The sequence below is a fragment of the Pteropus vampyrus genome, unplaced genomic scaffold, assembly GCF_000151845.1.
Source record: "Pteropus vampyrus isolate Shadow unplaced genomic scaffold, Pvam_2.0 Scaffold39, whole genome shotgun sequence".
In the NCBI taxonomy this organism is placed as follows: domain Eukaryota; kingdom Metazoa; phylum Chordata; class Mammalia; order Chiroptera; family Pteropodidae; genus Pteropus; species Pteropus vampyrus.
In genome coordinates this window covers 1,102,250-1,113,615 of record NW_011888820.1, presented here as the reverse complement: position 1 = coordinate 1,113,615, position 11,366 = coordinate 1,102,250, and the positions used below count along the sequence as shown (strand labels likewise).

Here is an 11,366-nt window from a genome sequence, read left to right as displayed (position 1 = left end):
TAGTTAATAAAATTTTTAAATAAAGTTTTCATCTTTCCAAATTATTATACCAAGTAACAATGAATTAAAATTGTTTGTAACTGTCTCAAGTCAATAAAGTCTTGATTCATGTCATCAAATACCTTACTCACGTTACTCAGCATTAAGATTGTTTGGTAGAAAGCAAAACTGGGGGAGGGGGAATCATATATTCAAATATTTTTTTTTACTACATTGAAATTTTTGATTAAAATATGTTCACAGCTTCCATCATACTTTTTAAAAAACATAAAATGTTATAGAGGTCACACCACTACAAACATGCAGTAAACAAACCATGGTTGAAAAATTTGGGGCAATAAAAATACCTGTTCTAAAATGAATGATATTGTTTCAAGAACTAGATGAAGATCTTGTTTCTCTAGAGAAAATGCAGCTTGAAGTTTTTCTTCCTCTTCTTCACTGAAACTATTCTCAGCCTACAACACATAAAACAATCTATTAGCACACATTCGGATATTCAAAACTCAGATACTTGGCAGAATATTCATTTATATACGGAATGAGAACTTGAAAGAAAAAGTGAATCAATGGTGAAAGAAGCTGATTTGTTTGTAAATTTCCATATCTCAAAATCACAGTACAGTTCAATAACTAGAACTTATCAAATGAGGTTCATTTTTAAAAAACAGTATTTAAAGTTCTATGATTTATAGGAGGTGGAAAATAACAGTAAATACCGTAACAAATGGACATTTAGGAAAAAAAACTTGAAGGTTAAACCTCAAAATGTTAACAATAATTAATAGTAATTTCTATCCTCACTCATTCAAAAATATTGACTGAGTATCTATTTTGTGTTACATAGATAGTTAATGTCCTCAGGTATACTGTGGTTAAAAAGACACAAAAACAAATAATTATTCAAATAATATCCATTTTGATGAGTTCTGCAAAAGTATCAGATATTATAGGAGTATATGTAAATCAAGAAATTGTCTTTTTTATAATTTCAATATTTTCCAAAACTTAAACATTACACAATTACTTTTGTAAGCAATATATGATAGAAAGGAGATAGCCCCTGAGTATAACCTCTGGCTAGTCTCCCTTCTTTCATTTCCAAAATAATCTTCTTGATCTAAAGATACTGATTTATCAGGTGTGAAAAATGTATACAGAAAAATGTAAGACAGTTTTTAAATAAAATACTTTATGCACACATACTAAAAACAACATTCTCTGCTGCTGCCTCTCCCCAACAACAATATGAAAGAAGTTTCAGAAGTCCCATGAGTCCCTGCCTTGACAGGTTAGGATGATGTACAACTACATAGTTATTCAACTGAAGCCGCATTAGAACTCAAACTGGCACATTTTTAGTTTTTTGGAGGCTAGTCACGAGAACTCCCAGAGAGCTTTCTTTTTTATGTCTGAGAAAAGCATGAACCCATTTGGCCAAAATGCCAATTACTTACCTGAAGAGTGATGTTTTGACTTGAAAATTCCAGATTTCCTATGATTACCATATATTTTCTTGATATAATGAGCTACAGTACCAGATTTTATCAATATAAGAAACATAACAGCATTACTTATGCATAATTACTGCACCATATATTGCATTTAATTCAATGGTTATTTACAATTTAACTTGCAAGTTGGTCAATCTGATTCCTTTTAATATACACCAAAATATGCTGTTTTTTAAAAAAAAATTTTTTTAAATGAGCATGTAGAAAAATAAACTTTGGTGTCCCCAAATATGAACAAGGAAGTGAGATTTAAAAGAGAGAGAGAGAGAGAGCAACAAAAGGAATATTCTCAAGATCTTCAAGGACAATATATTAATAAAGTGGTTGGGGGTGAAGGGAGACAAGCAGATATTTATATCCCTCCATCCACCAGGACATCAGGCATGCACACTTAAAATAAAGAGGAGTTTAAAATGAGTGAGCAGAACAGCATATGGAGAATACAGCTATAAAACAAAATTTCAAACACATATTCAATACATCTTGCTACAAAAATGACTGTAGGTAGATAAATATTAAATGTAAGTTCCTCTATTTGCTTTTGAACAGCAGTAGTTTAACTTCTTTCTATCTACCAACAGCAACCCACACACACCTGGGAATTAAAGAGAAGGTAAAAGAGATATAGTCTTTCGTATCCTCTCAATGGGAGAAAATTAAGGCCCATGTTTATAAAGTTCTACAGAGTAAGGATCCAAGAAACTTAAATTTTAAAATGGAAATTGGTATGGTAATTTTTTCTATATTAAAAGAACTTATGCTACAAACATATATATACAGGCAGAAAGGAAGAATAACACTTAGAAAGAATAAGGTAGTACTAATATGGATTGATGTGGAAAGATCATTGATAAAAGTGAGTGAAAAGGTACATAGGGCAAATATACAGTATGATACCACTTATAAAAACACATAGACAAATGACACATTTCTATGTGTATACATATGTGTGTGTACATCTGTATTTATTAATACATGGAAAAAGATCTGGAAAGATAAAAACTGAATCAATAACAAGTCTACCTCTAGAAAGGTGTGATGGTTTTATTCTGCAAATTCTTTAACACTCCTCCCTTCAAAACATGGAGCCTATTTTCCTTTCCTTTGAATGTGAGCCAAACCTAGTGTCTTACTTCCAACAAGTAGAACGCAGTGAAAAAGAAGCTATGCGACATCCAAGGCTCAGTCATAAACAAGACAGCAACTTCTTTGCTAGGATCATTTTCTCTGGAAGAAGCCAACCTCCATGTCCAGAGGAAAGGCCTGTGTGGCAAAGAACTAAGGCCTCCCACCAACTGCTGCCCCCAGCTGGCCATACTGGAAGGAAATGCTCCAGCCCCAGTCAAACCTTTAGGTGACAGCAGCCCCACCAACAGCTGACAGCAACCTCATGTGAAACCCCAGGCCAGAATCACCCAGCCAAGCCATTCTTGACCTAGAAGAACTGTGAGAGATGTTTATTGTCGTTTTAAGCTGCTAAATTTGGGGGTAATTTGTAATTCAGCAATAGATAACTAATACAGGAGAGAATTAAGATGTAGGGGGGACAAGAGTTAACCAAGGGGGCATTTCAGTTTGTCCACACTGTTTAAATTTTTTAAAACAAAAACTTATTCATAAGTTATTTGTGAACTTTATAATGTTATTAAAATGCTTAATTAAGCGCTCTAAATAGTTTGACCTTAAGGGCACCAAAAAGGCAAATTAAAAATTCATTCTTCCAACTTTTTTTTTTTAAAGAAGTCATTTTCTTAACACGCATGATGAGAGAACAAATCTCAGTTCCACGTATGGTTAGAATCAGGTCATATCTCTCAGAAAATTATAGAGGTCTTCTACTCTAAGACAATAGTATATTATCTAAATAATTATGAAGATAATTAAGTTTTTAAAACTTAGAGACAGAGAGGATTATGGTCCAGAGCCCAAGCTCTGATTCACATACAGTCATACACACACACAAATACCACAAGAACACACGCTACTAGTACTCTGCATACATCATAACTTAAAGTGTGTATGTAGATACATAATTCCCACACAATAAACAAATTTTAAAGGAGCCTCCCATTTTATATTAAATACAAAATAAATGCATCTTTGGAGATAAGCTACCTTTTTCTTTTTTGTGCATATGTGGGACAATTCTTCTTTGTGCAGAACTGCCCTGCACATGTAAGACATTTAAAGTCTCAAAGCATTACATGCCTATAGCACCCTCTACACACTGTAACAACCAACAAAAAATCCTTAGGTATTTCTATATGCTGGAGTTTGTATCTATGATTGTCCTTTATGTTACTATAATGAAACTTTTCTGTCATAATGGGAAAATATAGTGGTACATATAAATGAATAGATCAAATAAATGAACTTTTAAACTTTTAAAAGAAATATTTCTAAAATGTATGGTATCCATTCTAGAATTTTTTAAATGAAGTATATTGGATTAAACTAATTTCTTGCGATGACTCAGGTCATAATTACAAGCACCAAAGTTCTGGGCTGAAATATCTTGAAGAACTCCTAAGATATATTGATGATTTCTTACTTCAGGAAAAAAAACAAAAACAGAAAAACAAAAAAACCTCAGATGTCTGTGCTTTTATATTTCTTCTGTATGAGTTTCATAATTCTTCCATTTCATTCCATGATCAGGAGTCAATTCTTGAAACTGCCTGAGTGCCTCATCATAGCAGCACCTTCGTCCCCCACTTTGCTGTTTCTAGTCTGCCATGGCCAGGAACACAGATAGCTGATCTCTCAGAACTAGACCTACAGCATGGTTATATTAATAGCTTTTGTGTGCAGGCCTAAAAGTCTCTCCTATGTAGCAAAGTATATGAGTTGTTTTAATTGCATGAGCTGTGGTGGTTATTTTTGATACTTGGAAGCTGCAAATGTTTATTTCTAAGTTCCCAGCTATGGTAGTTAATCTGATTTGCCTCAGTATTTCCCAATGTAGACTCTATTAGCATGTTGGATGGGACAATTGTTGGTGCAAAACCGTCCTGCACTGTGCAAGACGTTTTTAAAGTTCCTGGGCATTAAATGCCAGTAGCACCTTCCACACATTGTAGCAACCTCCAAAATTGACATGTATTTCTATATGCTAGAACAGACCAGGAAGATGGTTAATTCAAAGAGGGCTCCCAGACCCATGCTTAGGCATGCCCATATTTTATACTAAGCTTAGTTTCTCCACGTTTATTCCTACTAGGGATTCCAAGGAATCAGTTTGGACAAAAATAGATATCCTCTGCCTATAAGCAAATTAAACTTGGTAAAATCAAAGTGCCAAGCTTATAACATTTAGAATAGCAACCAAATTCCTAAACCTCTTCACCAATCCACCTGCATCAAGTTTCACTGTTCCGATGGCTCTGCTTGTCTCGAGGCAAAGGCCAACTTGACAGACCAAGGGTACATAAAAGAAAGCTGGTAGATCCTGAAGGTCACTGCAAACTTTATTTGATAAGAGCTTTTATCACAATAGGAGCACCTCTGGAAGAACACTCCCTGAAATTGTTCAGGAAAAGAAAATTGTACCTTTCCATACTTTCTTTCATAGCAAGCAAATATTCACATATGTATGTTTCTGTCTTCAGCTCCTTCAGCTCTCAACAACCACTTCTTATCCCTACTGCCTGCCCTACCTCATAGCATTCAAGCATCTCTGTGGAATGCTTTAGCCACTCAGGTACTCTAAAATAGATATTAACTTATTCTCAACTCCAGAGATGACTAAAAGGGTCAAAGACAAACCACACATCACATTTCTCTACAAATGTTCCAGAGTCCTTCAGCATGAAGAATAAAAGATGTATGAGTTTTTTGTCCCATATTGTTTTATATGTTCAGAAGGCAGCCACCAACCAGCTCAGGAAATCAAAGCAGAACATCTGTATAAATTGCCTGTATCATTTAGTTTTAAAATGATTTATATACTATTTTGTACTCTTTTCTGAGGTATACTGTAATGGGTTTAAAGAATGGATTCTGGAACCAGACTGCCTTATGAGCTAACTGTGTGACCTTGGACAAATTACTTAACTAGTCTCTATTTCAGGTTTTTTCAGGAATAAAATAAGGATGATGGTAGTACCTACTTCCTAAAGCTGCTGTAAGGATTGGATGAGTTGATAATACAAAGCCATTAGAATGATAGTAGTCACAGAGGGAGCAATGTAATCGTATATAGCAAACAACATAAATGTAGCTGGTATTGTTATTGTTACTGTTACTGTTCTTCCTGTCTCCACCTACATCACAAATTTCTTACAGGCAGGAATTTAGAAGACCTATTTTTTGTGTGTGTTTCCTATGGCAAAGAAAAGAATTAACTCCAAGAATTGTTATTGAGTGCTAATTGTGTAAGAATAAATATATTAGGTACAGGAAATATAATGATAAGACATGATATTCAAGGTATTCAAGGTCAGAGAAAGACCTTGTAATCATGACGCAAATATTTACGATGAGGTACTAAAGTGAAGTGAGAATGCACTAAGTTTTAGAAGCACAGAAGGGAGAACAATGAACTACTGAGAGAGAGATTTAAAGTCCTTGAAAGATGAATACTAGTTTATTCAGTAAAGGAAAAAAGTTCATGGTATGTTCTGGTAAAAGAGCACAGTCCAGCGTTACTGGAGGACTTGCAAAGTGGCAAGAATATAGGTTGTAGCCATATTGTAATGTTATTATAATATAATGTGAAGGATTTTGAACTTTTCCCCATGGGGCAATGGAAAGTCACTGATGGCTTTGATATGACCAGTTCTTTGTTGTTGTTGTTTTTAGAAAAAAAATATTTAGAAAGATAAATGAAACAGAATTATGAAGAAGCAACAGGAAGGGAGAAGAGGCCTCAAGATACTATTTTGAAGGTAATTATTGTAGTCCAAAGGAGAGATAATAAGAATCTGAACTAGGACTATGAGGAGACCCTGGATTTGGGAGACACCTCAGAGGGCAAAAGGGCTTTAAAGGGGCTGTCTCTTGACCAGGAAAAAAGAAAGGAAAGAGTCTCAGTTCTTTTTTAATGGTGATGCCTGGCACCAAGCAGAGCAATTAGTGGGTGCTCCATAAACATGCGTTGGATGAAATTAAATTTTTATAACCTGATGAAAAAGTTAACTTAGATTGGTGACCAGGCAGTGAATCACTAAACATTAATACATCCAAAATAACCACACCGTTGAAATAAAAGTGAAAGATAAAATGACAGATTAAATACTAATTGATAGCAAGACCACGGAATTATTTTTAAGAGGAAGAATGAACTCATAAAATCAAAATTTTTCCAAAGCATGTTCCACAGAACCTTAGTCCCAAAATATATACCATGATAAAACAGTTCCAAGGTCAAACACATTTAGAAAATTTTGCACACCACATTCACCTTTAAATATTTACTATAAACAGTACCATATAATATACTCTGAAAAGTTCCCCAATAAAAAAAAAAAATTAACTTCAATGAAGACAGAGTTTCCCAAACTTTTCACCATGGGACATTATCAAATTTTCTAGAGACTCAGTATTCTCAGAGACACATTGGAGCACAATATACTTTGCAAAAAAAGTTTTTAAAGTAGAAAATGAGTTTCAGTGGAATCACAATTAAGTATAAGCTATAGAAATGCAAACGTACAAACCTTCAGGTGAAGTTTTTGAAGAATCCGGGTGAGCAATCGTGGAAATCTTCCTATATCTATTGCATTTATCAGCGACACTGCTTTTTTCATGCTAAATTATTAAAACAAAGTTTTAAAGTGAGTTTTCAAGTGGAACTGTACTTGTTCTAAGTATAGTTGTCTACAACTGCAGTTGTCTATAATTTCATTTCGACACCTCTGATTGCTACAAGGAACTCTTAGTGAAATAAAACATGATTGCCAACGAAGAAAGCTAGGCATTTCCAGAAAGATGGCCCTGAAAAGCACATCTGTTGAAAAGGTTCATTTGGCAAATTTTCTCTTTCTTTGGGCAAGGCAAACTACTAGGGTAAGCGTACACTCTGTGAGGAATGGCATTAATTTAGCAGGAGGTGTTAAAGTAACCACTTAATCCAAAATGGAACTCGGAAAAGGGGGAGGAGGGAAATGGCTTTTCATCAAAAATATAAAGAATGTTGAATGGCAGATAATAGAATTTTAAAAAAATACTACATATAAAATGATTTGGGGTCACTAAGTACACAGTTGTTTAAAACCCTGCTTCAATTTTAATAATCAACTTTATATGATAAGAACGATTCTACTGAATCATATTTTTTATGTTTTACTGATGTGATGTGTGTTATCCAGCATACGGGTGTGAGGAAAGGAACTAGCTGTCAGAACTCAAGGAATCCAGGAAAAAGGAAAAACTTTAAAATGACAACTCGCTTCTTTAAGATTCCCACCCAATCCAGGCACGAAAAAGTTATTTTCCAACTTCCATTATTTGCCTATATACTTCAGCCCTTTTCTCACATCCACACACCACGTGCACTACTATTTAATTATTTTTAATTAAATAGAGTCGTTTTTACTTAAATAATTTTATTTTAAAAGGGAACTTTATATTACCACCATGGACAGCGGACCTTATCTACCATAGGTGGAAATTGACTAAAAATAAATAGAATGAAAACAAAAACAATGTTACCAGATTCTAACTACATAATGTTACCAACCCAAAATTCCTGGCCTGAGGTCTAGTCTACCTTGCTTGAAAAGGGATACTGACACGTGTTAAGTATTATATTAAAGACGGTGCAGCACCAATGGGAGTCTCTCTCATAATCAAGTCTGAAAGAATTGAAAACGGAAACGGAACACCCTTCCACTTGATTCGGCACTACTCCAGGCAGGCCTGGGTGCTTCTGACACTACACTCTGGGAACAGGGACAGAGACCACACACTGTCGATCCGACCTCAGCTGCCAGGCGCACTGTGACCCCACGCAGGTGAAGCACCGTGGAGGTGGAGGCGCCCACAGTCCCGTGCACCCCAGCGGGGTCCGCACTGCGACTCCGGGAGCCCCGCGCCCACTCTGCGGAGCCGGGCCCCGCGTCAGCGCCACGGCGACAGACACGGGGCATCCTTGCGCCGGCCCCGACCCCGACAACGCGCGAGCAGCCACCGCCAGTGCCCGACCCGGCGGCTACCTGGGGCTCTCGCGCAGGATCAGTGTCGCGGACGCCGCCATCCTCGAAGCTCCCTCGCCGGGCCGCAACCTGTCAGCTGCTCCGAGCTCAACCAATGGCGGCTGCGGCGGACGGAAAGCCGGAAGGGCCCAGCCGCGCAACCGCCTCCGGGCTTCCCGGCTCTTGCAGCCCTGGAGGTGCGAAGGGCGTTGGCGTTGTCCACACTGGCTCTCTAACTTGTTCAGAGTTAAGGCTGTACGCATATTAATTCATTTATATTTATATACTTACTTAACTATACCTGGATATGGATGTGTATGCTTTTATGTGTTACGTATGTAGTATGTGTGTACAAATATACATTTAGGCGTAAGTACATATGCATGTTATAACATGCATATGTACTTACTATATATATATATATATATATATATATATATATATATATATATATATATATATATATAAAACATGCATATATATATATATATAAAACATGTTCTGATTATATATAGATATATAGATATAGATGATAGATAGATAGATAGATAGATAGATAGATAGATAGATAGATAGATAGATAGATAGATAGATATAAAATCTGAAAAGTTAGAGCAATCTCGGCCATGTCTGGCTTTCGCTGCAGAGGGGAGGCGGTAGAACACTCTTCCCTGAACAAGCCCAGGGAGCCGTGCATCACCTCTCCGAGAGGTCATGCTGTCAGCTCCAGCCTATCAGCCCTGTACTATCAGCCCTTCCTGTACCTGCTTCCCCGGATCCCTGCAGGGCACCACATGGAGCTTGCAGTATGTATCTTCATTTGTTCAACAGTATTCCTTGAGCACTTACTATGTGCCAGGCACTGTGCTAGGCACTTGAGATATGAAAGACCAAAATTTCTGCCCTCTTTTTATTTGTTGTGCCCTCTTTGAGGTCTGGCACTGAGCTAGGGTCCTGTTTAGTGGCAGAAATGAAACGCTGCAGAGATTACCATTAAGGATCTCACAAAAGACTACCTGGGTTTGCAAACACCTTGGTCTACCACAGAGAAAAACTTGTAATGCATTAAGGAAATTCAGAGGTGAGAGCAGTGACAAGGCATCAGACATATGATCAAGAAGGCTTCCCAGGGCAGGTGGCATGAAGAAACCTTGAATGATGAGTTGTGGCATGTGCACTCAATCTGGTGAAAAATGGGTGCCATTAAATGTTTTTGAGCAAAGAAATTTTTGTGATAAGAGCTGAGTTTTTTGTTTTTGTTCATTTGTTTGATTATTTGTTTTAAGATTACTGTCAGCAGGATGATGATTGGGTTGAAAAGAGGTAAGCAGAGAGCCAGATAGGAAACTATTGCAATAATCTATGGAAAGCAACAAAATCCTGTGGTAGTAAAATGGCATTGCAGAATGAAAAGCTAGTAGGTAGATTAAAGTTATATTTCAGCTGTAGAATCTTTAAGAGCTGGCAAAAGATTGAATTTCATTTTCCTTCCTAATTACATTTTACTTAATTATTTAAATTAGTTGGCATTCCTAAAGCAGCCTAAAAACATCCTAACTGGAAGGAGAAGCCAGATTACAAATTAAAAGTGAATAATCCCCATGTGGATAATTGAGACGATTATACAGTGTGCTCAATACATACAAATACATTTAGTTCCACAACACTCCACATACTCCCCGGTTTGTGCAATATGTGAAAAAAGATGTATGTGGCTACATAAATTACAGGTTCTGATACAAACACATTACTTACCCGGCACGACTTTAAAAGGGTCCCAGTTCAATCACCTTTTGAATTGTTTCCCTTTTGTTTTGATTCATTGTCTGAAGTAGAGCCACTAACCAGTTGAAAACATTTTGAATCTCTAGTGAAGTTTACTTCCTCCTCAATTACCTTCAAAACCATAGCTGGGCTTTTGAGTAAAAGAGCATCAAGTTGGTTTAAGTCTTGAATCTATGTAACCTGGAACAAAGCACTTAACATTACTATTTCCCATTTCTGATCTGCATAATGAGGATGAGAACAATGTCTGCTCCCCTGCACTGGGATGAGAATTAAGTAATGTGATATATATACAGGAAAACACTCTACCCTCCCTTATAGAGCAAAGCACAGGCTTCCAAGCTTTTAGCAAAAAAGAGTCTCTAGTGGACACAAAGCCCTAATTCTTTTCATTTTCATTGATGTGGTGATCGCATCTCATTACCACTTATCGCTATAAAGGCTTGATGCAGTAAATAATTTCGTCCCTTAAATGAGACTCTCACACAAAATAGTTCTATGGTCTCTGGAATATAGGCATATATATCCATAAAAAAAAAAAAAAAGTCCTTATAGTTGTCTACCTGCTGCCAGCTGCTAGAGAACAGGAAATGTACTTCCTGGAAATATAATTCCACAATCACACTTTTACCCTAACTTCAAACTTGTCAACCCATCTTTATGATGGATCCAGAGCCCAGATCTGCTGCCCCTGATCTAATTATTTAATTATGGCTACTAAACACGCTGAATGTTTTTTTGTTTTGTTTTTTTTAACATCCTGTGTTAGCCTGGGTTTTCTAGAAAACAATCTGATTACAAGTTAGTGCTTCACTGGGGGCTATAATTGTAGGGAAGTAGGAGTGAGGAGGGCAAAAGGGAAGGAAGGAAAGAAGGAAGCAAATACAAACTCATAGGTTATCCACTGGTCACAGCTTCAAAACCTAGCTCGTTT

General features: G+C 36.6%; 1 protein-coding gene across 7 annotated transcripts in view; it reads right to left on the bottom strand.

Annotated features, from left to right (window-relative positions):
* COMMD10 (COMM domain containing 10) overlaps positions 1-8,801 on the bottom strand; it is a 163,766-nt gene extending 154,965 nt beyond the window's left edge. For 4 of the 7 annotated variants that reach the window (XM_023529559.1, XM_023529558.1, XM_011358261.2 and 1 more), the window contains exons 1-3: positions 8,669-8,801; positions 7,172-7,262; positions 348-458 (exon numbers count right to left, since the gene is read on the bottom strand). In XM_023529559.1, coding sequence (XP_023385327.1) covers positions 348-458; positions 7,172-7,262; positions 8,669-8,709 — 243 coding nt within the window. In that variant the 5' untranslated portion in view covers positions 8,710-8,801. Of the gene's footprint in view, positions 1-347; positions 459-7,171; positions 7,263-8,434; positions 8,581-8,668 lie in introns of those variants that run through there. The other 3 variants (XM_011358262.2, XM_011358263.2, XM_023529560.1) reach the window with 2 other exon arrangements.
* Between the last annotated feature and the right edge of the window lie 2,565 nt (positions 8,802-11,366).